This window comes from Chaetodon auriga, chromosome 16 (genome assembly GCF_051107435.1).
Source record: "Chaetodon auriga isolate fChaAug3 chromosome 16, fChaAug3.hap1, whole genome shotgun sequence".
Classification (NCBI taxonomy): Eukaryota; Metazoa; Chordata; class Actinopteri; order Chaetodontiformes; family Chaetodontidae; genus Chaetodon; species Chaetodon auriga.
The window spans coordinates 20,366,174-20,393,311 of NC_135089.1; the positions used below are offsets into that span (position 1 = coordinate 20,366,174).

General features: G+C 41.2%; 2 protein-coding genes and 2 long non-coding RNA genes across 7 annotated transcripts; 3 read left to right on the forward strand and 1 right to left on the reverse strand.

The window, feature by feature from the left end:
* The first annotated feature begins 1,365 nt into the window (after window positions 1-1,365).
* On the forward strand, window positions 1,366-11,067 carry pih1d1 (PIH1 domain containing 1). Of its 3 annotated transcripts, none has more exons than XM_076753658.1 (11): window positions 1,366-1,440; window positions 2,962-3,044; window positions 4,643-4,700; window positions 4,859-5,047; window positions 6,725-6,786; window positions 8,248-8,329; window positions 8,441-8,537; window positions 9,115-9,141; window positions 9,358-9,436; window positions 10,601-10,744; window positions 10,953-11,067. In XM_076753658.1, exons 2-11 carry the CDS (start codon window positions 2,964-2,966, stop codon window positions 10,986-10,988), a joined length of 855 nt encoding a protein of 284 aa, XP_076609773.1. In that variant the 5' UTR covers window positions 1,366-1,440; window positions 2,962-2,963; the 3' UTR covers window positions 10,989-11,067. The 3 variants fall into 3 exon arrangements, with proteins under 3 accessions (XP_076609773.1, XP_076609777.1, XP_076609776.1); XM_076753662.1 differs by having other exon boundaries at window positions 1,383-1,426; XM_076753661.1 differs by having other exon boundaries at window positions 1,421-1,766.
* A 2,574-nt stretch (window positions 11,068-13,641) lies between these two features.
* On the forward strand, window positions 13,642-18,639 carry LOC143334389 (uncharacterized). Its single transcript, XR_013078331.1, has 3 exons — window positions 13,642-13,704; window positions 18,485-18,512; window positions 18,625-18,639. It is a non-coding gene; the product is annotated as an uncharacterized LOC143334389 (long non-coding RNA).
* Window positions 18,640-18,792: 153 nt separating this feature from the next.
* Window positions 18,793-24,093, forward strand: tnnt1 (troponin T type 1 (skeletal, slow)). 2 transcript variants are annotated; one of them, XM_076753165.1, is made up of 11 exons: window positions 18,793-18,825; window positions 19,041-19,058; window positions 20,982-21,003; window positions 21,136-21,196; window positions 21,953-22,069; window positions 22,505-22,582; window positions 22,772-22,885; window positions 22,969-23,078; window positions 23,457-23,547; window positions 23,761-23,801; window positions 23,899-24,093. In XM_076753165.1, exons 4-11 carry the CDS (start codon window positions 21,140-21,142, stop codon window positions 23,942-23,944), a joined length of 654 nt encoding a protein of 217 aa, XP_076609280.1. In that variant the 5' UTR covers window positions 18,793-18,825; window positions 19,041-19,058; window positions 20,982-21,003; window positions 21,136-21,139; the 3' UTR covers window positions 23,945-24,093. The 2 variants fall into 2 exon arrangements, with proteins under 2 accessions (XP_076609280.1, XP_076609281.1); XM_076753166.1 differs by lacking the exon at window positions 18,793-18,825 and adding an exon at window positions 20,373-20,393 and having other exon boundaries at window positions 19,054-19,058.
* On the reverse strand, window positions 23,797-26,395 carry LOC143334390 (uncharacterized). Its single transcript, XR_013078332.1, has 3 exons — window positions 26,114-26,395; window positions 25,320-25,412; window positions 23,797-24,492 (listed from the first exon to the last, which is right to left on the reverse strand). It is a non-coding gene; the product is annotated as an uncharacterized LOC143334390 (long non-coding RNA).
* Between the last annotated feature and the right edge of the window lie 743 nt (window positions 26,396-27,138).

The window sequence follows — 27,138 nt, forward strand, 5'->3', positions numbered from 1 at the left end:
CATCAGTCATATTTATGGGTGCAACACAGGAAAGTTCCACTGCCAATTTGTTCTGATTGGTCCCAATTTTTGGTATTCACTTGGCAAAATGGGCTGCTAATGACAATGACCTACTTAACCCTAAGATATTTTTTTTTCTCTCTTTGTGAGACCACACACACACACACACACAATGCCAAGTCATTCACAAGCACTGAAGGGCTGATATAACACAACCATGAGAGAGAAACACAAAATGATTCACAACAGGCTTTAGCTTAAGTTCAGTCGATATCCACACTGAAAACATATATGCAAAGAAGAGAAACAGAAAGCAGGTATGTAAACAATATAATACACAATTTCACTTGGAATTCAGAATATTTACAGGACTTTTAGTTTCTCCAGATCTTCAAACCATTTTTAGCATACCTGTGTCATCTGCGTGTAATCCTGCAGTTAACTTCTGCAACACAATACCAGACATATGGAGTATGGCTTGTACAGCAGCAGCCTGCTTATGTGAGCCAGTTTGTGTATGTCTGCTTTGACAATGTTGTTTCAACAAAATGGTCTGCTATATCAACAGAAATCAAGGGTTTAGACAAGAAAAAAAAAAAAAAAATCTCACTGCTGCATTTTATTTAGGGTATATAACACTTGTGCAATATTTTCTTGTCTTCTTCTCCCATTGTGGGATAAATAAAGTCTATCTTATCTTTAGCAATGTCCACAGTGTCATGATTTTGTAATATGTTCAAGTCATATAGATAGATAGATAGATAGATAGATAGATAGATAGATAGATAGATAGATAGATAGATAGATAGATAGATAGATAGATAGTGTTGTGTATAAGTGATGCAGCGATGAAGTGAAGATGATGAAGAAGTTCTCTGCCGATACTGTCTTGTTCATATATAAAAAGGTTTATTAAAGCAAGTACAGCATCTCAGACAGCATGCTATGTCTGGGTGGTTTCAGCCAATAGAATCAACACGCACATACAGCATCTCAGACTTGAATTATATAGGGTAGTTGTGTTCATACAACTAACACAGAAGGGTTGAAGAAGACCTAATATGGTTATGGTAGAGCATATACTGCAAAATAAGAGAGGGCCTAATACGGTCATGGCCTCTCAACATTTATGTTAAAGGTTTACATTATATACGAGTGGAAAGACTCCTCAAGCCTAGGAGGTAAGAGTTTCCTGCAGAAGAGCAGATACTACAATAGATAGATAGATAGATAGATAGATAGATATTTTATTTATCCTTAAAAATCTGCTCAGTGTTCTCTGCATAGTCGGGCAATAATGAGAGACCCAGCTCAAAGCTCTGTCAGCTGACAACCGATAGACGAAGCTTTTATTCTGGAAGTTCCGTCGGAAGTCGGAAGTGTCGCTGCGTTCAACACCAGTGGAAGATCTCGCAACACTAAACTGGTACGGCTGAAAAGGTAAACACACTTTGATTTAGGTTTGCTGAGAGGAAGGACACAATAAAACACAGTACCCACAGCAGAGAGTGAACTTAATTCATGTACAAAACAATGAGCGTAGCCATTCGCTAGTATGCTCCACTAGGAAGCTAAAGCTATGCTAACGACTGTGGACGGCAAACAGCATGGGTCATTTTAGGAGGCTAGTAACCAAGACGACGACCCTTCCGTAACTTAAACCGGTAGGTTAGCCGGTTCATGGTAGTTTAAGAAGAGAAACTCATCTGAAGATTAAAAACTGACTTAATAATTTATACGAAGTCCCCTCTCTTAAATTGTAGGAGGTAAGTTATCAGTTAATATCACGTTGACTGTCAGTCCTGGTGCTTAGTTTCCTCAGTCCTGACTTTATGCTAGCTGCTCCATCAGCAGTGTGTGGTTGTCCATTTGTCATAACATACAGAGGGCTGTTCGCAGAAAAACTAATGTTCAGGCTTACAGTAGTTTTCACATGCCCTTTAAAAACAATGACATTTGGTTTGGGCTGTAGAAGTCGCTGTCTTTGTTGTTTACAATGAAGTTTCATATTGTGTTTTGGACCAGCAGTAGGTGACTAAAGTTATGTTTTTCTTGTCACTGAGCACCACTCAGCCTGTCTCATGTGTTCCACAGCCCTGGAGGAGCTTGTTAAAGTCTATAAGAAATAACTAATAATGTCATCATCCTACATTCAGGCTGTGTATTTTGGGGAATCTCATGACTTGATTATGATTCTAAATGATGTGGCCTTCAAAGGTTTAAAACCTTGGTCTTGTGTGTGGTGTGCAGTGGATTATGGGATACTGAGGGATGTAAAGGATATACATCGAAATTCTTGGCCTAATGTGGAGAAGCTTTTCACATGGGACAGGCCTTATCAACCCCTAATGGCTTTGGAGGTGTCATCTCTTTGGCTGTAAATTGTCTGATTGAGGGTGTAACTGAGAGAAGTGAGAGCTGGACAAAGGACAATGTGAAATGCTAACAGCCAGAAAAAGTCACCTAAATGTAATTTCACTAGTTAAAACTTGAACAGAGACCTGCTCTGGCACAGTACTGCAATGACATTATATAACACTGCTCATCTAAACTAGTTGTGGATGGTGGAGTGATAAACTTGTGCTTTTAAAACCATAAGAGAAGACAGTCAGTCATTGTGTTCTCATCCTCTATAGGAAGGAGTGAAAAATGACATCAGAGAAGCAATCTGAACATATCTTAAGTTGTTCCATGCAAGTTATTTCACATTTGCAATGTTGAATTAATTTAAAATCATGCAAAGTAATTGCTTGATGAGACATTAATCAGTTACTTTATCTTAGATATTTTGTTCTCGTTTCTTGGTTCATTTTATGTTTATGTATGCTTTATAACTGCAGTACAATCAGTCATTTCACGTTACAGGTTATTACTTGATTCCTTGTCAAAATTAAAAACAAGGTATTAATTGATACATTTTGGAGTTGAAAGTTGAATTCATTGTCTGATTTCTGCCCACAGCCATGACGACAGATTCCTCACTCCTCAACTCCGAGCTGGAGTTACAGCAGCAAGAGGAGCTCTATCAACAGCTGCTGTTGGAGGTAATATTGCTTTAATGTTAACTGGGTTAAAATGAGATTAGCGACCATAGGCCACTGGCCATAACCCTTGAGTGTATAGAATTAAGCAAGAGATCAATTTAATGCTAATGAATTTAATTCAATGCACTTGGTTGTTCTCTTGCAAAGAGTTAGAGGATCAATACCATTCTCATGTATATAGGTGTATGTATGTATGTATGTATGTGTGTAGATATGTATGTACACAAAGAGCCAGAGCTGACTCTTTCTGTGGTGGCTCTGTCATTCATTGTCTGCAGTACCATGCTGAGGATGTACTACCTGTCTGTGGTAGCAATGCTGTTTTCTTTGCTGGCATGTGCTGGGACAGCAGGGTGAGGACAGTTGACACCAATAGAATCAATAGGCTCATCCTGAAAGCTGCCTCTGTCCTTGGGGTGAAGCTTGATTTTTTTATTTTTTTATTTTTTTATTTTTTTGGTGTTGGGGTCAGAGAGGAGGATGCTGCACAAACTGCAGGTCTGTCATAAGCTGTGGAGTTATCATAAAACATGAGGAAGTGCAGTCCAGTGGAGAAACAGTATGCATTGCCCTACAACAGCCTACTTTGTACTGCGACTCCTGCACAGCAATTTTGCTCCGGATAACTGGAGTTCTGTATTATTATATGGTTCAACATGTAGTTTGATACAGCAGCCAGCTTGCTTAGTTTAGCACAAAGACTGGAAATGGGGAAACTTCATATTTAAGGTAAAGAAATGAGAGTGGTACCAATCTTCCCACCAACCTCTCAGCAAGAAAGCCAGTTACCATATTTCTCAAAATGTCAATCTATTCGTATAAGGCAAAAAATACATTATAGGTTTGTTGCATTTATAATGGTACACAACATTAAAACCATCTTTTTGAAGTTGAGAAACTTGTTTGTCACGCAGCTTTGGTAAGATGATGTACATAAACAGTTAAAGGCTGTGCAGGGACGCTTGCTAGTGTAAAAATAGTTTCCATTTCCTCAACATGAGAAATATCTTGATAGGTTTGAATTTTCTTTCATCTTCTCTGTAGCTTTCCAGAAGCCATTTGGAATTCCTAACCAAGTTTCATGTAAACACAGAGGGCCTGTAGCATGGTGTAAAAAGAGCCTATCAAGTAGAAGGAAACATTACAAGCTTCTAATTATATTCATCAATGACCGTGGCTTTGATTATAAAATACTTCAGGTCAGGCCAGTTTGAAATTCAGCCAGGGAACTTACTGCATTGCTTTTTTGTCCTTTGTTTGAGTTCAGTGGAAGCATAGTTTGCTGGAAATGTCAAGAGATAAAATGGCATGCAAAAATCTCCATGTAGTGCAACCCTTTCACACACAGATGACCATTTCTGTAGTTTGTGCTTGCGTATCAGCGTGTTTTGCCCATTCCATTTTGTTTGTGTCATGTGTCTTGACTCCCTCCTCTTTACTTTTGCACGTTTTCAGTGGCTCTTGCTTTATATAACAATGTAACACTAGAGCAGTCACTCTACAATAGTTCTTTTTTACTTAGTTGAATATGTGTAAAACTTGCCAATGCGTCTGCAAACCATTGCCTAACTTAAACAAGGCTGCTGGTTGTTGTTTAGACGGTGGGAAAGATGCAGACTGAAAATCCAGACTCCAAAGTAATCCGACCACAACCGGGTAAGTAGCTCTGCAATACAATTTATATCAAATCTTTGATTCAAGTTTGGAAAGCAGTGCATATGAATGTTTTTTTATATATATATTTTTCTCTTTCTCTTTTTGTTTCTCTTTGTCTTTTTTTATTTTTCTTTGTCTCTCTCTCTCTTCCCTCCCAGGAATGTGTGTGAAGACTCTTTCAGAGCCGGGAAAGCAGAAGGTCTTCGTCAACATCTGTCAGTCAAACTCAGTCCCACCACCACCAGGACTCTCCAGAGAGGAGCTGGTGGAGCTGCTCCAGTCAAAGGATCCCAGTGGCTACAGAGTTCCCATGAGCCTTGGCGAGCCACACACAGAAATAGACAACAGTACGTAACTAAAGCCAAAGATGATGCTTTTTCTTAAGCAGGTTTGTATATTATCTTCATTCCATTTGGGACAACATCCTCTCAGTTATTTAGAGTAGTTATATAAACAGTTGTAGTCCTCCACTCCTTTGTTATTCAATGCAACTGGCCCTGAACCTCATAGTCCGTTTCAGAGAACAGACTCAAGCGACAGACAATGAATCATTGCCCACAAACCTCCAGAAATCACAGCTGTGCTCCCCCAGGGCCTTAGTGTTTCTACAAAGCTAGTAATGAGTAGAATGCCACATCACTGCAAAACTTTGTTCAGTGAGTAATGCCACTCTGAGCAGCAGCAGCTATCACAGTGGTGTAGTTGGTGACAGTAACAAATATGTAACCTTATACTGGAGGACGTGTCGTGCTTCTTTGTTTAGGGCTGCAGGGCCAAATATGTCGTTGAACTTCTGGTAAAGATAGCTCTTGGTTATTGAGCCATGTAAAGACATATTTCTGCTGTAGTCACAGTAGTCTCTAGAATTAATACTCCTAAAGGGCAATGCACCAACCGCTGTAAACATGCAGGCTTTGACGTATTCTTCCTGTGCTAATTTTAGGAGGTCACATCTTGCAGCTTTGGGCAGATTGTTTCAAGCGAACTTGACAAAACAGATGTCAGAGTTTATGCATCCAACAATCAGACAGTGAGCTCAGGCCAATTCATTCAAGTGAACTTCCTGTAACTGAATCTTGGACCTGTGAGGTTAACCAGGAAGACTAAAAGCTGGAACTCATCAGTTTCATCACTCAATTTCAAGATGGGAAATGAGGCACATGTGTGTGTAAGACCATGCTCAGTGCGTAGACAGTTGATCTCAATGTGCAGTCTTCTGAGTAAGAAAAGCTGTGGGTGCTGTTTCCTGTTAGCAGATGTAAGCTGCAAACTTACAGCCTCTGAAGCACTTTTATAAACGCAACATGTTACATAATCACATTTAGATCTCTTTATCACGTCCTGGCCAGGGGATTTCTAGAGGTTCATACCAATTCAGAGGATCTGATCTTGATACATGTTGTGATCTGTTTTGAATTCACACACAGCATTTCAGACATCTAAAACCACCATTTTTACAGCATATCTGTTGGTTCCCGTATTTTTTTACTTTCCAGTCCTGTATGGTGCTTACAGAAGCACAGTATTTAAAAAATGATGGTTTGACCCAGATCCCCATTTTCCATGATTTCTCGATGAATTCCAAGAGCTTCCACTTTCCTTTTGAAGCTACATTTTGTGTCCAGTGCTTTGGACCAAATTAAAACAGCCCTTTTTAGAGCATACTGTTCTCCGCTCTGTACAGTCCAGTGGTGGTGCAGTGATAACAAAGCAAGAACCCTGCTCACGCTCCAAAGATGGACCAAGTTCAAGTCCAATGTTGACTAGTAATGTTTCCACCTTTCATGCCACGTTGAGGAATTTTAATGCACAAATTCATGAAGTGTCTTTATGTATGTTGATCACGGTGGATTTGTGAGCTGCAGTGATTCCAGCTCTGTGTTGACCTTGTACTGCATAGATTACTTTATACTGACATGGACCTAACACTAACACTCACACTAACACTCACACTAACACTGACAGGCAGTTTGTGACGCTGAAATCAGCCTTTGTTCCAAGGTCTCTCCCTCTCTCTGTTTTAGGCTCTCAGAGTTGCACAGCATATGATGTGGTCATCAACCAGGAGTTCTTCCAAAAGTGCCAGGTGTGTGTGTGTGTGTCTGTGTGAGTGTTTGTGAGCTTATGTTTTCATCTATACACCAGTGCAATTCTGTATTTGTTATAAAAGGTGAGAGAGAAAAGGTAGAGATGTTATAATTGCATGGGATCGTGCGTGTTAAAGAATGGAGGTTCATATTTAAGCGCGTGTATAATGAGAGTTAATATGTTTCAAAGTTTTTTTTATACAGCTCAGCCACATTCAAATGATCCACTGTATTAAAGCTGTTCTTTTAAAAATCACAGCAAAACGTTGGCATCGGATTAGTGATCTACATTTTGTGGGTTTACAAATTAGCATAGTGAAATATAATAAATAGCCCTGTTCACAGTAACCTATCTACTGTGGGGGCCTGGATGCTAAGGGTGTAGGCTAACATTAGCAGCTCTGTCCTGCTAAACTTGAGAAAGTTTATTCTCCATCAACCTCAGCTGAACAAGTTAGCCAAGATAGCATTGTGTTCACTAAACACACAGTGAATGTAATACGTAGTTAGTCCTCATCCTAAAAGCCTTTCCTCTCATAATGCTTAGAAGGAAACATTCATTCATTCATTCATTCATTCATCTTCTATACCCGCCTATCCCTTTCGGGGTTGCGGGGGGCTGGAGCCTATCCCAGCTGTCAATGGGCGAGAGGCGGGGTACACCCTGAACCAGTCGCCGGCCGATTGCAGGGCAACATAGACAGACAGACAACCATTCACACTCACACTCACACCTATGGACAATTTAGAGTCACCAGTTAACCTAATAAGCATGTTTTTGGTCTGTGAGAGGAAGCCGGAGTGCCCAGAGAGAATCCACGCATGCACGGGAAGAGCTAGAAGGAAACATGAAGCTTGAAAATACAAGTGTGTGTGTGTGTGTGTGTGTGTGTGTGTGTGTGTGTGTGCTTCACTGGCTGATAAAATCTGGCAGATATCATTTCAGCTGACAAAATCAGCAGCTTACTGGAAATGGGAATCCGGCTTTTGTCTGTCACTGTGATCGCTGTATACTGTGTATGTGCGAGAAGGGGAAGCTTGACACGCATAGCAACAGTAACCAAGTGAAAGGTCATTTTGAGCCCACACAGCTGCAATTTTACGTTGTCAGTTTTCTGATTATTCAAAATAGATCGTAGTCATAATCTTCTCAAGTAAGATGTTAAATTGTACTTCCATTTAATGAAATATTCAGATTTATTTCAGTAGCAGTCGCTGAATTGAAAAATCTGACGTGTATTTGTCTGTTTTACAATATGAAACAGTGATCACTGCTACGATCTGTTCCTGTGAATCATCTGTGTCGTGCTGATCTCTACTTTTCTACACATGACCAACAAAGGACCTCCCAGTGCCATAGTTGCGCAACCTTGACTTCAGTATAAATGCTGCAAGAAAAAAACAAACGTCCTCGTCATATCATGTGCAACAATATGAAGGTTTCTGTTTGTTTCTTATAGGAGGATCCTTTATTCCAGCAGTTTGTCATTCTGGTGTCTTTAGAGGGTTTAGAGAACAAGTACAATCTGGAGCTAAGTAGAGGTAAGTGTGGGGTTTTTTGGTTGGGAGTGTGTGTGTGTGTGTGTGGACGTGTCTGTAACCTTTCCTTCATGTTGGTATCAGTTGTGGAGATTTGTTTTTGTGTTTCGGCAGACTGGAAGGTGCTGAAGAACAGAAGGTTCTTGGGTTCCGTTAGCGAGCAGAACATTCGGACGAAGAGCCGGCCGGTGATTCAAGAGCTGCCGCCTCAGTACGTCCCTCTGACTGCCTCTCTGTCTTCACCGACTGGTTCACAGAAAACATTTGAAGCCTGTTGCAGGGTTCTTATTTGTCTATCAGGTCACTCTGAGATTCTGTCTTTCACTCTGCTCAGTTTTGCCACAAAGTCACGGTAAACTAGCTTTTCACTAAACAGCACAGAGTGGTCTCTCCTTCTCTGTCTCCTGTGGGAGTACATTGAGAACACACGGACATACAGTACAAAGCACATTCCTTACAGAACACTTTTGGCTTGTAATTTCTTCCAGCTGGTAAAATACACTTGAATTGGCTCCAGCTGATAAAAAATAACCCTCCTGTACTCCAATTATCTTTGCTTTGATTTGGTTGTAGTTTTCTCCAGCGTAGGTCCAAAAAGTCTACAACAGTATGAAGACTGTATTAGATAATGTTATTACTGTGGGAGTTTCATTGAGCGTGTTCAGTAAGGCCAACATATCTCTATTTTTCCGACTTTACAAAAACAGAACAAAACACTGAGTCTGGGCGTTTTCCAGTGACTTAGATGTGCGACTTTCTGATTTGATGATCTGTTCCTTTTCCCACAGGGAGAGCTCCACTGCTACGGCCAGGAGGTAAACCTGTTATTATCTGCCTGTTGTAAATCTTATGTAAAGTCAGAGCAACTTGTCAGACACATTTCTGTTTTCTCTGACCCTCTGTTTTTCCTTTGTTTCACACTCCTGCGTTGTGTGTTGTTTTTTATGTATTGTCTTACCTTAATGATTTATCATCATTCATTCATCGCTCACTTTCCCACTTCTTCTTTTTTTCCATCCCTCTGTCACCAGACCAGAGTTCACCTTGCTGGTGGAACCCCCTGCTGGAGAACCTGAGTTCCTCATTGCAGAAATAAAGCTGCCTGGGGTGGTGAGACACACACACACACACACACACACACACACACACACACACAGATACATAAACACACTTTAGTCTGTCCCCCTTTACTCTTTTCTGCCCTCTTTCTTTTTCTCCCACCATCTGTATCAACTACAAATTTGGTCCATCGAAACTTTTTTGAAAAGATAAATTCATTTAACTTCAAATTGTAATGTAGAAGACAATTTCTTGCAGGTTGTACCAGCAGGCACTGCATTTTTAAAACCCTGTCAATGCTCAGTTAGTGAAGTAATTGTTACTGTACTGGTCTACAGTCACCGAGGCTAAATAATCATTGGTCTAATTATAGATTTGTACATATTTCAGCACGTTCTCTTGGAGGTTCGGTTGTAGTGCAAAGGGGAGATAACCCTCCACCCTTGAAGAGCGATTGATGCTGTAACAACATTAGTGTGTAGTCTTCCAGGTTACATTAATCCAGTCTGTGGGAGATAAGATGCTTGTATATTAGAGTTCAGAGTGACACTAGCAGCTGGTTTGAACAACTTTACACTCTAAACTTTATTTGCATTTGTCAAACTCATCAGTTATTCCTCATTCTCATCTTATTTTCTCCTGTAAAAGTGAGGAAAATTGCAGTAAATCTTCCACCAGTCTCATTGTAAATACACTGTGTCAGAAGGGAAAGCTTGACAGGCAGAGCAACACTAGTTAAGGGGCCAGGGCCTAGAAAACAGTCAGTTACAACTTCAGTGTTATGCAGGCTGTCAGATGCACAGAGGCATGCTCAATCTTAACAAGTGATGTGTCATAAATTGATTAATACTGTATGCGTATCAGTTATTGCATTACTGCATTGCCCCTACTGAGTTTCCCACTTACTTGTAATATTTTCATGGTAGAAAAACTGCAAAGGCCTGTAGTAAAGTAATTAAATGTGTCCTCTGTGATCCAGAATAGCAGAGATAACTACACATACTTTTGTAAAAACAATTTAAATGTCGACTTAGAGTCAGTTTAGATGAATCTGAACAACCCATGCTGTAAGAATCACTGTGAAACTACAGTCAGACAAGCTGCTTCATCCTGTGATGTCATCACATCTTATAGAGTACAGCTCTGAGAAGTGCACATGCAGTCAAACGCTGAGTTTATCAGAGCGTCATCTGGGTGAACTTGTCTCCTGTGCAGACGTCGTCCCGCTCTCTGGTTCTGGATGTTGGAGAGGACCGACTAGTGTTGATGGCTCGGCCTTCGCTCTTCCATCTCGACATCTTCCATCCCTTCCTCGTTGACCAGGAGAACAGTGTGGCTCAATACAACAACAGCACTCAGGTACAAAACACACACACAGGTGTATTGTAGACGTATACTCCACACTACAGTCCTGTACTGTAGCACCAACACACTGCAGACAGTACCTCTAAAAACTATACGCCAGCAAAATACTCAATTATATAAACTAAACAAACCTGATGTACATACACACACACACACACACACATTCTGTATCTTAACACACTTCCTGTTTTCCTTTTCCCAGGTCCTTACCGTCACCATGCCTGTGTTGTCTTCATGAAACTACATAAGTAATGTCCAGATATTTATTTTTTGTTCAAGAATGAGGCTGTGATAATAAAAGAGTTTTTTTTTATGAAGTCAGATTTCTCCGTGTTATTTGATTCATGACCTAAACAGCCATTAGAAAATCTGCAAATCCGGAAGTCTGTCAAATGTTTTTCTTTGTGCAGGAACAGATTTCTGAGTGGCGTGTTGACAGGTATTGGTTACATTGTCTGACAGACTTAAAGTGAAGAGTTGTGTGTACTGCAGGAAAGCATTTTCCTGCTCACAGAGGTTCCAGTCACTGCAGTAGATGGTTCTAAGGGGAAAAAAGAAAACATGGGAAAAAGGAAATTCACCCCCAAACATCACTACATTTCATATCATTTCAAAATAATGATTTCTAAGCCGTCAGCAGAACACTTTTTCATTTCCTTTGATGGGAGAAAGTAAAACATTCTGATATCTTTGGCATCAAGTAGCAATCTCTTTGTTACAGCGTACCTTACATTCCAGAAGTGACAGTTGGAGGTTTCTCCTCATCTGTTGGCCACTGAACAGCTCAACAGGAGCCCTGCCTGATCTCAGGGATACTGTAGCTGTTGAGTGTTTCTCTTCCGTGAACCACACCCAGATTTCAGCCTTCAGCAGCCCCAGTTAAAAAGAAAGAGAAAGCAATCATTTGCTTTAGTGAACCGTGTTCACTGACAAAGGTTTTAAGAAGTGTTCCTGAGCCTGTGTAGTAACAGTAACAACATGAGGACAGACCCAATCCGGACGCATTGAAACCAAACTCAGGTCAGTTTCAGATGTGATGGGATGGATTATTCCTTTCTGTCTGGAGCTCTTCCACTGAACCTGAAACGTCCCCTTTCATGGAAAAAGCGAATGAGTGAAGCAGTCACTCTTCTATTTCTGGATCTTCTCTGGCCATCGCTCTGCCTGACGCTCCCCTCCCTCGCTCCTCTTTGATTTCTCTCCTCCTACTGTTGCTGAGCACCCACATCTGTTCGACTCGCTCTGCTCTCATGTTTCTCATGAGTGAGGAGCTGGGAGGGTCCAAAGGTAAAAATGCCGTTCATTTTTTCCATAGATGCTTGAGATTGACCATACTGCTCTCAAATTGACCATCGCTGGCGTTTCAGAAAGAATGGTCATGAAACTTTGTGGGTTGTATAACACCTAAAAAGAAGTTCTGTTGAGAAACCTTGATGTCATCGAAAAAACTGGATTATAAATCCCAAAAGCTTTGCAGGAACAATCGTCTAATTACTGATCTTAAATCAGATTTTGAAGATTACATTCATTTATTAAAGATGCACTAATAAACTTGTATCAAAAATGTACCAAATTAAGTAGTGTAATGTAGAGGAGGTCCCTTGAAGCGACAAATCCACTGGGAAGTATTGCCTGATTGCAGTTCCCATCAGTTCTACAGAGGTTTTAGTGTCTTTTAGCTCATTGTTTTAGCTTCACACCACACAACCTTCCTATTCTGGTTCAGTCTCACAGCTCTCATCAAGCAGCACACAGCTGATTTTAGGGAAAGATCCCTGATAAATCAGGTCAGCACCAAACAGACAAAGTTAGCATCTGGCTGGTGAACATAGTGGAGCATATAGCTGCTAAAGAGGCAGATATTCAGGTGAGAAAATCAATAAAACTTTCATGTTTGTTTGATAAATAAGATGCTGTCACCCAACTGGAAAGTGAGAAACTGCTCGCCTGGCTCTGTCCAAAATTAATCTGCCAGTTTTGATACTTTGGACTGGACACAGTCATGCCAGGCTTTTTCCCCTGTTTCCACTCTTTGTGCTAAGCTACGTGAGCTGGCTGATCTTCTCATCAAACTCTCAGTAAGAAAGCAAATATGTGTGTTGCCCAAAGCATGCAGCTTTTCTTCGGAAGATGTCGGAACTGTGATGTGGTAGCTGTACATGCTGTCATCTGTATAGTAACAGCTGCTGAGGCTCATGGGTAACACAGTATTAGTACCTTGACATTCCTTTATCTTTGTGGCTGTTTTTTTGTTTTTTTTTCACTTTCATCCTCTATCCTAACTAGCCCTCACACACCTTGTGCTTCTGTGTTCCACTTCCTGTTTCCTCTGGTCGTCCATCCCTTCCTCTGCTGTGTCTGAACTACCGGCGCTGTGCTGTGCCTAACTCCCGTCCTCACGACCTACTCTTCACAGCTTGTGGGGTCAGTTTTAATGAATGAAAGTGTAATAACCATTGTCCTTTAGCTGCTTCACCTCTCCCCATGCCAGTTCTTCTCTGCCAGCGTTCTCTCCCTCCATCTGTCACACCCTCCCTCTTCATTTTGTCGTCCCCCTCTCCACCTGTGGCACCCCTCCATTTGTCCAGTGAGGTCATCCCTCTATTCTCCCTAATCCTGCGAGGTGCTCATCTTTCTGCCTCTGCTTAATCCACCAGTGGCCCCCAGCCCTGACCACACACACACACACACACACACACACACACACACACACACCAAATCTGCACATTTGTGCACACAGACTCACAGTTATTCTTGTATTGTATATGGGGACACTCAGTAATTCTCACAGCATGCATACACACATAATCATTCAGACCGCACACACACACCCACACACAGTAGCCCTCCACCTCTCTGTATAAAAATCTCCCTCTGTCTGTACAATAGCCATTCTGTCTGTCTCTGTCCATCTGTCTGTCTCTTGTGTCTGGTGATACCACACCTTCCTTCAGGTACGTCTCTCTGTCTGTCCTTTAATATGTCTTCTCTGGGTTTTTTCCTCATAGGATGACAGAATGGAATATAACCAAAAAATTAACAATGAATGTCTGATTATTGTCAGTCAGCCATTGTTTCCAGTCATTTCACTGGAGTATCACAGTGGGCATTTTGTTGCATCAGTTTTATCAGTTCTTTGAAAACTTCTCACTGTTTGTCTGTTTAAGGATCCTCCAGCAAGAGATACACCAGCCAATCAGCAACCCTTTTATTGTAAAAGTAAAAGTACAGTGGCTAGTTCAGGTCAACATCACGCTTCCTGTTTTGTTCTCTATTGTTGCCTTGTGAGTTACATGTTCATCCTGTCACAGCTGTAATAACATAGATAGCTGCCCAAAACGGGGCCCATGGGCCAAAGTTGGCCTCCTGTGACGTTTGATTTGGCCCACCTGATGTTTCTCAGAAAAAAAAAAAAAAAGAAAGAAAAATTCATTAACAATACTGCAAATTACTCTTCATGCTATTTTATTTGTTGTGAGGTAAAAATGTAGGATCAGTAATTAATTATTTCTCCTAATCTGATGATCTGAGCATGGTGCACAGTGATACAGGAAGTAGGTCAGTTAAGGGAACTTGGGATCTGAGTACTATTTTGCATCTAAACAACAAAATACAGTACAACAGACGTTTGGCCCAGGGCCCTCCATTATGTTTCAGTTTTGGTCTTCCAAGAGAAAAGTCTGGCCACCCCCGACATAGAACACATTGACAGGGCAGCCATTTTCCTCCAACCTCACGGGAAGCACAAATGCTGTTATCAAAGGATAATGTTGTACTGCTGTGTTCCAGGTTATGAATCTGACAAATCATAAACATTTTACTACTTCAATTGATCAGCCACTGGAAAGGCGGTAGATAAGGAAAGTCTGGAGGGACATCAGGCCATATTTCAGAGTAAAATAACACTGGATGTAATCAAGATTCCAACATAATGTAACATAATGTAATAAAGCAGGGTTGCCAGCCTCCTCATGCCGCACAGAATCCGTACTTTTAGCATATGTGGAACCCTCTTTTTGTTGAATTTATCTGAATCAATATGACACAGAAACACATGTTCCAGTGAGCATAATGTCTCATGACATTGGCTCAACCAGAACATTTCTGAGGTCAGGTGAAGAGACAGTAAGACAGTTAGCGTTAGGCTGCGAGCTTCATTGCATCCAGTTTGTTTTACTTCCAAGCTTTTATAAATGCGTCCAAGATGAGTATTGATACTTCCGAATTATGTTACACCTTTCCTATCGTATGAGCATGTACCACTATCAAACCATCAAACCACTATCAAACTAATGTTAGCTAGGAAGTGGTTGAATGCTAACGTTAGCTGTTGTATAGCAGTAGCTAATTTGTAGGTAGGGTGCCAAAACTTTTCCCTTGGAGGACTAAAAGTGAAACATAATGGAGGGCCCTGGGCCCAAAGACACACCTATTGAATTGTATTGTTAAGATTTTCTGTCACTGATTGACTTCCTCCATCTGCTGATTATAGGAAAAATAATTCAGAACTAGGGGTATGATCCCTAATATTTAAACAGCCTTTTTACCTCACAAAGAACTAATTTCTATGGCTATCTTCCCTAATTGTTTCTTAAATGATCCACAATTTAAACCCAATTATGTCCACCAAAACACACTGTTAGACTGGACATTATTAAGAAATGTCCGCAACCGTCTTTTTATTTTAGCTGGATTCTTTTTCAAAAGGATTTTACCGACATGTTTCCTTCTCGTCTCCTCTCTAAAATATATTAATAGCCTACAATAGTCTCTCTTTAACACTGAAGAGGTATTGTGACACACCTATTCTCCTTCACTTCACTTCAGTCACACACACACACACACACACACATTGCCCTTGACTAAAATTAACCCTGCTAAGGCCTGAGCCTGTTGGCTGTTGTAACTTTACTCCTCTTCCAAATCCCCTGGTTCGCTCACCCCCCCACCCTCCATTTAGCAGCCGGTTTCTGACTGTCCCCACAGAGGTGTTGAAATGTGCACCTCTCATTCATCTATCTGTCATCTATCTGTCATCATGTTTCTCTCCTCAAAGAAAATGTCCAACATTTTGGGAAGCCTATTGTGTGTGTGTGTGTGTGTGTGTGTGTGTGTTTGTTTGTTTTTTTTGGGTTTTTTTTGTATGCATTACATGAGCAGATCTCTCATACCTGTAGAGTACACATAAGGCTAACTCCAGCAGCTGGTTAGCTTAGCCTCCAAAGAAGCAAAATCCACCTTCCAGGTCCTCCAATGGGTCATCCTCTTTCTTTCAACCTGCAATTACTGATTGTTTTGGCCACTCGGGGACAATGGAAACAATTTGTGAACACAAGATTGACATATCATCACTTTTAAAGTTGATATATGAACAAAAATACAAAAATTAAGTAAATTTCCCAACATGTCAAACTATTCCTTCGAGATTCTAATTTTCTGTTTATTATGCTGATGCTTGATAATAAAAGAGACTGAGCATTTGGAGCTAGTAAACATATTTGACATTGACTTTTAGACCTGTGAAGACTGGAGCTGCTTGCCTTATAAATCCCTCTCTGTCTGTGCAAACACAACCTCAGAGAGGATCAGTAACAGAGCATGGAGGATTGGAGAGTTGCTGATTTGCTGTTGAAAGGACTGATGGCTATGCCAAGCTGCCGGGTCTGGCATGGCAATGGGCACGACAACAGACAGAGGAGAGACAAGGCAGAGCTTTCAGCGATACTTACCGCCTCTATAAATTCAGCCGCACAGTCACAGGGCCACGATAAATTCATCCTGATGACAGAAAGATAGAAGAGGAGAAGATGGGAGGACGGTGTGTAGAGGTATAATAGAAGGAAATAAGGACCCTTTTTTAAAATCATATTTTTAGAAGCAGTTTTTGTTGATGTCTAATAGAGTGCAGAAATATATTTTGGCGCATAATAGAGTGAGGGGACCTTTGACCTCCAGACAAACTGATGACTTAGTTGAACCTGTCAAACTGTGAAACTAGTCGTTAAGATGGAGGTGTTAAGTTTCAGTGTACTTACAATGTAAAATGTAAGTAATAGTGTGAAGAAATGTTTTTTTTTCTCTTTCAATGTGAATGTTGTTCATTGTGTTCAAAGTAAATCATCCCGTCTAATTTGTCAGACACCAGGACAGAGGGCAGAGGGTGAGTGAGGACAGAAGTGGACACAGAGAGAGAGAGAGATAGATGGATGGAAGAACGGGAAAGTGACAGAAACTCTATCTCTCTTGGTCTTTCTGTGTTTAACCCTTGTCACATTCTCACCTGTTGACGCTCCATCAATTTCCCAGCGTCCCCTGCCAGGAAGGTGTCAGCACACACCTACTGTGTACGTCTGTCTGTGTGTGCTTTTATGCCCTGACAATGGCAGCTCAGAGACAATTTATAGCCAAAACCAGCACAGTGGGACTTGTGTCTCCCCGCGCTTCTGTGTGTTTTTCTATCTCCAAAGTGATTAATCACACGAGAAGAAGGACCGCGGCCACCTGTGATTTAACGATGATGACTCACTCACACGCTGTACTTAGAAACAGCCAGGCCTTCAAGCCTGCATATACACCACACTGCTTGCTCAGTAATTTAAAAGCACCTGATTTTAAATGTTTTAATCCAGAGAGCCATCATTTTTATAACCATTTATACTAAACCAGACACACCTATCATGGAACTAAGAGTTCAGGACAACTTCCTTTGGCAAGCAAGCATTGAAACGAGCTGTGCATACTGTATTTTTGTCCTGTAAATCTTTATGTAGATGGTAGATATTCTCACTTTGTAATGAAGCTATCCATTACAGATACAGGAGTTGTCAATATGACATGACAGTGAGCCAGTGGCTATGTGAACAGCTCTGTGAGGCTGTACTCACATGCCAACATGCAGCTGTTTAGCAGGTATAATGTTTACAATGGTCACCATGTTAGTAGGGCTTGTTAGCACACTAACATTTGCTAATTAGCACTGAACACAAAGTCCAGCTGAGGGTGACGGGAGTGTCATTAGTTTTTTGGGTATGTGCCCATAAACCAAAGTGCTGGACAGCTTGAAATTCTGACATGATGATGGCACCAAATGAAAAGTCAAGCTGTTGAACTTTGTTCTGGGGCAGACATTAATGTCTGGACCCCATTTTATGGCAACCAGTTCAACAGTTGTGGAGCCACAAATGTCAACCTTGTGGTGGCAGCTGAGGAACAGTGAGGGGATAACCATCTTCATCATCATCGTTCAGGGCGTCACCAGAGTCAGCAGGTTTCATCCTCTATGGACTGCAAATGTTTTTCCTGCCAATCCTTCCAACAGTTGTTGAGATATTTCAGTTTGGACCAAACTGGTGGACCAACCAACTGACAGACTGACTGACTGCCATCCCTAGAGCTTGTCTGCCAGCAGGGCCAAAATGATCTCTTTACGAAATCATAGAAATATTGCACTCACAAACTTATAAAACTAAGAAAAACTGAAGATCTTAACATTTAAAAGCTGGATTAAGCAAATGTTTGGTATTTTCCTTGATCAGTGTTTTAAAAGATTGACTGCCAAAATAGTTCCACTAATTGATAAACTGACTAATTGGTTCAACATTTCATAAAATGATCACCTCTGCCACCAGTCAAGCACGCTGCCCAGTTACTCGAACCACTGGCTTTATGTCATGTTTATTTTGAATCATGTGAATATTTCAGTGCCTCTTCTCCTCTCCTTTCTCTGTATTGCAGCCATGTCAGATGTAGAAGAGGAATACGAGTGAGTAGAGCAGCATCCCTCACTGCTTATCATTTGACGCGACTTGTTTATTTCAGTGTGAATGCATCAACTGTGATGTTAGCTGATAATTCTGCTTCTCTCATGTCTCCAGGGAGCAGGCAGAGGGTGAGTTCAGTAGGATGTGTCTGTCTTTGTCAAACACTTTGTGTCTCTCACAAACACAATAGGATTTTTATCAAATGTGCATCTATATTCATGCCTCTGTCCTCCTTCCTTCCAGAGGCTGAAGAGGAACAGGAGGCTGAGCCTGAGCAGGAGGAGGAGGCTGAGCAGCCAGAGGAGGATGGAGGAGGTAAGGTTAAGAGGACTCCCAGAATGCAAAGCAGACAAAACAAAAAATATACACAGTAAGATTAAAAAGACCTTGATCACGATAAGATGTCTGTCATGAGATAAATGTCTTCCATTGTTGTCTGAAGAAGATCTGTCACTGCACTAACACTTACCTATCAATTGTCCCTCTATCCTGCTTTCCTATTGGCTGACACTGCTGGCTTGGGCTATCAGAGCAGCAAGAGTACCAAGGTGAGAAGACCGCATACCAGTCATCAGTCACACTTTACACACCATTTATGGCTCACCCTAAAAACTAATGCAGGTGAAATTTGTATTTAGATGTGTTTTTAACACTTATTAAAGATAAGAAGATGTTTATTTGCACCTGTACAATACGTCCATATGGGTCGACAAAACAGAACAAAAGACTCCTGCACACTGTCCTTGCAATTAGAAAAAATGAATCCAAACAAGACAATAGAAATAACACAGTGTTTATGCAGCTTCTGTTTACATGTTTTACCATTACATGTTGTACAATTCACTTATTCATTTCTACAGCTGCAACCATTGAAAGCATTCTGACATTTGTAATTACACACATGCACATAATAGATGTGAGTTTTAGTTCTACAAGAAGTTCTCTGAGGTCTGAAGGCTTGCCAGATTCTTTGGCCACGCCCATTGAGGTTTAACTGAACCAATGAAATGATTCTACGTCAGAAAAATACCTGTGTCAGTGAAACTCCAATCTGCATGTACAAAATTATCCATATGTGCATTATGTAATGATGAATGTTCACAGAATGTTCCAAAAAACTACATTTCCCGATAGCAACAGTGGGTGGTACATATTAGTGCCAGGGAATGGTGTGGCTCTCATTGCATGATGGGAAATGATCATTTTAAAGTAATAGTTCAACATTTTGGGAAATAGCTTTTTTACTTTGTTGCTTAGAGTTAGATGCGACCATTCATACTACTCTCATGTCTTAATGGCAAATGTAAAGCTACAGCTGGCAGCTGGTTAGCTTAGCACAAAGCCTGGAAACAAGGGGGAACACTTCGCTATCTACCAGCTACTGTCAAGTTGTGTACAGTACCGACTTTGTCGGTGGGTTTTTGTGGCGTTTGGACAGAGCCAGGCTATCTGTTTCCATCTGTTTCCAGAGTTTGAGCTAGCCTAAGCTAACTAAGCTGCCGAAGGTAGCTTCATATTAATTACAGGTGTAAGAGTGGTATTGATCTTCTCATCTGTCTGCAAGAAAGCCAAAAAGCACATTTTCTAAAATGTCTCACTATTTCTTTAAGCTTGCTGCCTATGCAGTATCAGAAATTAACTTGGGACTTCTTTCGATCATTCTACACCTCTTCCCTCCTCATGTCCTTGCGCTTTTTTCCATATCTTTGACTTTTTTTCTGTCCACCGTACCTTTACGATTCCCTTGCTCTCCTCATGTGTACTTTTCACCTGTCTTTAATGACTCCTTTGTCATTCCATGTGTTATTTTTTGTTACCTTCCATCCATCTTTCATTCTGTCTTTATGTGGGTGGTCCATCAGATCAAGATGCCCAGGAGGAAGGTGAGAAATGGTAGACGTGTGGTTCCCTCGAGGGTTAAAACTTCTTTAAAAACTCTCCCTCCTCTCCTTAAGCTCAGCACCATGTTAGCTAAAACAGACATTTTACCTAAAATAAATTACGTAACATATTCAAATTCAATCTACTCTTGAATCCAACAGGACTCTATGAGTCCTACAAAGGTCACATGTAGGGGAAAAAAACTTTTCAAAGCTGTATGTTTTGGAGTAATTTGGTCGCCTAGATAAATAAAAAGCTATACCTTCCAGACAGCCTTATTATTTATTTATTTATTTATTTATTTTTTGAGAAAATATTTCAGAATAGCCACATAAATGTGGTCAAAGTCTAACAGCGTAGAAGTTCAGTGTAACCCTGGCTTGGTAAGGATAAAACATTGTGTCTGTGCTCTTTTGTTTTATCATAACTAATAAAAAACAGGCTTTTCCTTTCTCAGTCCCATGCTTGCTGTGCTTTCAGTCATATTAATAACTCTAACAAGTTTCACATTTTCAAGTCAGCCTTTCATGTTGGATTGAAACATTTTTATTCACTCATATTGTCTTTTTTTCTTCATCTGTCATCAACAGAGGAGGAGCGCCCCAAACCCAAGTATGTTCATCCAATTTTATGCTTGGTTGCTGTTGTTTTTCTCAGTCAAAAATATCAGATTGCACTACTTCCTCAACATTCTTGGAGAGATTTTCTGTTCACGTTGTCTGCTCATTTCTCTTTTCTTTGCAGACCTATGGTGCCTCAACTCGCCCCTCCAAAGATTCCTGAGGGGGAAAGGGTGGATTTTGATGTAAGATATGAAACAGGAATTAAACTAGATCAGTTCCATTTGCAGAGATTGGCCTCTGTTCCACTGACTTGCCTGCTTCTGCTCATGACTGAATGGCAGAAAACGAAGTGGTTACGATTACACAATAACTTATCTTCCTGCTCCAAGGTCAAATACGGTGTTCTGCAGCAATCAGAACTGGCACCACCTTTGTTCTGTGCCTGTTACTTGCTCATTGCTATGGAGATGACACACAAGTCTCGGTCACGTTTCACAGCCAATGACCGCTCCCAGCTTGTGAACCTAGACTACCTCTTGTCTGAAGTTCATCACTGAATGTGTAACAGCTTCCTGCATTTGAATAGACAGAGGACCGAAACGCTGCTTGTTGGTCCAGCCAGGTGTAGAACAGCTTTCATGGAGGTTTCCATTCTCCATTCTCAGAGTCAAGACATGGGGAATAGTTTTTAATCTCTCTCTTACTTCAGAGCCACATATCAAGAACGCCTCAAAACCGCCCTTTTATCGATGCTTTCCCAACAAGCAGCAGCCAGAGTCCTAACATGATCCAGAAAGGTTATTCATAGATCATAGATGATTTTAGCTGCCTCTGATTTACAGGGCTTTAAATGGCTTGGCTCCTTCCTACATCTCCAGTCTTATTACTCCATACTCACTCATGTCTTCATGCTCTCTTAGTGCTGGTTGTTTATCAGTTTCACAGGGGTACACTAATCAACTTAGCATCACAGAGTAAACACTTGCTTGTTCCATCAGGACATCCACAGAAAGCGTATGGAGAAGGACTTACTCGAACTGCATACTCTGATTGACGTCCACTTCGAGCAGAGGAAGAAAGATGAGGAAGAACTTATCAGCCTCATGGAGCGAATCGTAAGTTCATGTAGATACTGATGCTTTCCAGCTTGATCTGTGTGGAAACATGAATGGGACACTAAACACTTGATCCAGTGGAAACAGAAACTGGCCAGCAACAGGAGAACATGATTTAGTGAATGTATCATCACAGCAGGGGTGGAAATAACGGTGCATAAATACAAAGCTGCTTTACTAAATAGCTAATAATACTTCTGTGCTGTAGGATTTAAAATGCAGGAATTATGTAAATGATCAGAATGTTTCTTCCACCACTGATGCACAGTATGAATGTGAGGGAGGATGTTGTTAAATAACAAGTTAAGGAAAAAAAGTAGATGCAAAAGTCTGCTCTGTAATGTGATGTGTGAACCAGCATGTTGCTTAATTTTTAGTAAAATGGCATGAAGAGGTTTTATGGCTTTATTGCTTCTTTGCTCTGCTTTCCATCAGGATCGTCGTCGATCAGAGAGAGCTGAGATCCAGAGGGTTAGAGCCGAGAAGGAGAAGGACAGGCAGAACAAGATTGCGGTAACACAGACACTCATACTCACAAACAAATGGACAAATACATCAGCCAGTCTACGCTGTAATTACCCCAATCATAAAGTGTTCATGTTTACTGACTAAGTGTACTGTCATACAATTGCTTCTCTAATTTCATATTTTCAAACATGGTTTTCTTGCTCCTTCATCACTCCGTCCTTCTTCATCTGTCAGGAGGAACGTCACAGAAAAGAGGAAGAGGAAGCCAAGAAGAAGGCTGATGATGAGGCCAAGAAGAAGAAAGTGCTGTCTGGCATGGGAGCGAACTTTGGAGGGTTCCTGGCCAAGGTCAGAGAGCAGGAGAGACGATGGCAACGATGACGAGGAGGAGATGATGGTACAGACTGTGAACTGTGTGTGTTCTGTTCCAGGCCGAGTCAAGGAGGGGCAAGCGTCTAACAGGCAGAGAGATCAAGAAGAAGACCCTGGGAGAGAGACGGCAGCCGCTAGGCATTGACAATTTGAGGGAGGATGGTCTCAGGTGGGTCTCCTCCAACTGTATGTCACACAGCTAACAAATTATGTTATACAGGAGCTTTAAACTGGGTGTTTATATCCTCAAAGGTGATTGAATTAATGAATTTATATAATTTATAATTTATGGCCTTTACCAATTGATTGCTCAATACACCCACTCCCTGAACAGGGATTATCCAATCACAACTAGGCACAGCACGCCAGTCAAGCTTTAGAATTTTGATGGTACTCAGCAGGTAACATTAATCACAGCTATAGAAGTTCAAACAAGACCCACAAGCCAGTTATATGCATGGATTAAGCCGTGGAAACCCATACCTGAACATTAAAATGCACAATAAAGGTTCAAATCCTTTTTAAATGCTGTCTTTGTGTGTCCAAGGCAACGGGCCCAGGAGATGTGGAACTGGATCTACCAGCTGGAGTCTGAAAAGTTTGACTTCATTGAGCACATGAAGCACCAGAAATATGAGGTACTGCAGAGACGGTCAGGAAAACGACTAAAATAAATGTCGTCAACACAAGACTTGGCAGAAATCTATTCGATAAAAATCTTGTGATTAAGTAATTTATCAAGCGAAAATGTCAAACATTTGCTTGTTGCTTCCTCTCAAATGTGAGGCCTTTGTTTTCTTCTGTTTATAGCACTGTAAATTGAGACTAAAGCCTTTGTTTGCCTCTTGCAGATCATCGTGCTGCTGAACAGAATCCAACACGCTCAGAAATTGTGAGTATTTATTTTTACACACAGTAATGATAAACTGTGTATCTGTTCATCTGTTTCTCCAGTCCTGTTACATCCTTCCTGTCTTTCTCTCCGACAGTAAAAAGGTCCATGGCAAAGGGAAGGTGGGCGGTCGCTGGAAGTAAAGGGAGGGGAAAGAGGAGACAGAACAAAAAAAAAACACAGTGATAAGAAAAAAGGAGAGTCAGTAAAGCAATGGAGGAATCATACTCTTCTTGGTCCTCTGATGGCAAATTCACTATGTTGGCATTTTCTTGTGTGTGTGTGACAGGTGTCGAATTGTTTCTTGATAAGATGTATTGATAATTAAAAGGACTTGTACTCAGCTTTGAGTTGATTTTGCCACAACGTCAGTTTGTTGTCTCTGAGTCTCTGTCTGGAGGAGTGTGTGCAAACAGTACCCACGTCAAATACATGCTTTAACAGTCATTGCACCATCTGTCTTTACAATGCTTTGCCACTGGATAGTCCAAATTTGGCTTTTTGACAGCATGATATCAAAATAATACAGTTGTGATATTCGTGAAACAGCTGCTGGTGGTTGTGAGCAAAGGCTGGGTAGATTCTGCTGAGTCCCCAGAAAGGTCCTGAGCATTCAGACTGCTTCTTCAGTGCAGTGTCCTGCCTGTGGTTCTCAGTCTCCTACCAGTGGAGGGAAGGCGCTGGGACAAACCTCATAAAGAGACAGAATGCAGCGAAAATTATTATTTTCACATCCTTGCCACATTGGGACTAAAGGAGTCATATTTAGCCCTCGCTCCAATAATAATTAATAAACAGTCATAATTGCTCAGAAAAATTGATTTCTCCTATAATTTAATTCCTGTCTGCAGTTTTTTTTGTTTTTTTTTTCTGTGGGAAGAGCTTCTTCTACTGCATTTCATCAGCTCAGCGTACAATTTGACTTTGATGTGAGAAGGTAAGAAATCAAAACTAATCTGACCTGAGAGACACAAACATGCTAAGACCAACATGCAGGCCTGTTTGGGAACCAATGCACAGACGGAAAGATTCAACCTATGCTGTAACATCAGCTCCAGGTAGGCTTCGTCCCGCTGAGTGTCAAACAGTGAAGAGGAGCACAGTGAATCTTCTACACCCCCACCTCCCCCTGTGATGTTAATCCTGTCCTAACTGGGCTCATGTCTCTGAGTCAGGTCTGCTGCGTTCACGTCTCGTTTTGCTTTCTTACCCACTGAAATGCAGAGCAACAGTAGCACCAGAGGCAGAAAGCAAACTCACTCAGTACTGTTACCTGTACAGCAATACAGTGTGCCAACATTAGCACCATAAGACCAAGAAAGGCTGTAACAGCAAAACCTGTGGGTGGATTTCAAAGTTCATTTCACCTGCTGCAAGAAACAAGCTGAGTGCACTCAGAGTGCCGGAGATATGAAGAGATAACAGAGGGCATGCAGAAATGAGCAGCAATACACACACAGATGTGGAGAGATGGGATTGTGACTTGGTCAAAGTTTCCGTAGATGTGTTGGCACATACCTCCACCCAGTAGTGAAGCTGTAATTTGAAGTCCTGCTCGCCAGGGGCCCGTTTCACAAAGCAGGTTTAGAGAAAACTCCGAGTTTGTTAAGCCTGAAATGAAGGAAACTCTGAGTTTTCCGTTTCACAAAGGGAGGTAACTCAAACCAGAGAAAGAGGGGTAACTCTAGCCTGTTTCACAGAGAGGGGTAACTTAAGCTCTCGGTCAGTTACCATAGTAACAGACTCTATGAACCTAACCTGGTCGGGACCAGGTTTTTCTCAGTGAACCTCGAGTTTCTCTCTGTCTCCGCCCTCTGTCAGCCACACATGGTATTTGATTTCCTCATTCATTCGTCAGCAGGCGAGTTTTGGGATAACATAGTTCTGCCGTCTGTTATTTAAAAAAATCAGTCAGTAGGCACTTTTTTCTCTAACATGTCTTTTTGACAACGATCCCGTGGATGAAGGTGCAGCATTACTGCGCAGGGAATTAAATATTCGTCGGGAGATGTTTATCAGACCGCGCATAGATGTTCTGGCATTTCCAGACAATTATCTTTTTGAACGGTACCGTTTCACATCACAGTCCATCATCTACATACACAACCTAATCCGTCCTTACATCTGCAACATTGCCAGCCGGAGTCATGCTCTCACATCCCAGCAGATATTGTGTGTTGCGCTGCGTTTCTTTGCGCAGCATTATGTTGGTGATAAAACAACTGCACAGTCAAACAGCCACTTAATATTTACTTTATAATATAACACATGATCAAAATGAGGTACCCTCATTAAATTATGCCGTGTCTTACCTGTTTGAACAATGTTTTTATGTTTCATCTTGAGCTGCTGCCAAGTGCACTTCTCCCCCACGGGATTGCACCTACATGAAATAAATTAATGAGCTCCCATTCAAGCAGTTTTCCCCTGTAATATTATTGTGATTGCAAAGGACTACATTTAAACTTACGCATTGACCCGAGCAGCAATGTTCCCCCACGCCGCCTCCCTCTCTTTTGCAGCTGCAGCGGTGTTACACTTTTTTCTAAAAACATGCTCAAATTCGCCGTATGAGCGCATTAAGAGTTCGAGTTCCAGTGTGGTAAAAAAAAAACGCAGCCCTCCTCTTCCCCGTCGCCATGGTGACTCGTCGAATCGGGGCTCCATTGATGTTGGCTTTTTATAGTCGTGGTGCACGCGCTTAACTCTGAGTTAACCTACTCTGAGTTGACTGAACTAACTCAAATCACCTGTTCTGAAACCGGAAACTCGGAGTTTCCTATCTCAGGCTAGATCAACTCAGGGTTCAGGATTAGACTCGGAGTTTGTTGAACCTCCTTTGTGAAACGGGCCCCAGCTTACACAGTAAACTGCTCCCTCGGGTGGTTAAACGCTGTCATTGCATCCTGATGGAACTGGAAAGCCATCATTTGGGTGAAATCGCCGGATAAATAAATTAAGCCAAAAAAATGATTTTATGACCTAGCTCTTTGTTTGTTCGTGTGTGTGTGTGTGTGTGTGTGTGTGTGTGTGTGTGTGTGTGTGTGTGTTTATTTACATTTACTTGGAGCTGCTCACCAAAACCAACATATGGCTACTTTGATCCAGTAATAATATATTTATTTTTTCTGTCTGGTCATAAATTAAACCACTGTTTCTATTATTTATTTTTGTTACTTTTCCTTTGGGTCATTCAGCAAAACCAGTATGTAGTTAATTTCAATTTTAATTTGACTATTATATTTGATTTCATTGCTATTATTTTAGTTTGTCTTAACCCTAGCTGGATGTCAAGTAGACATGACATTCTTGTTTATGATCACACAGTCTGAATAAA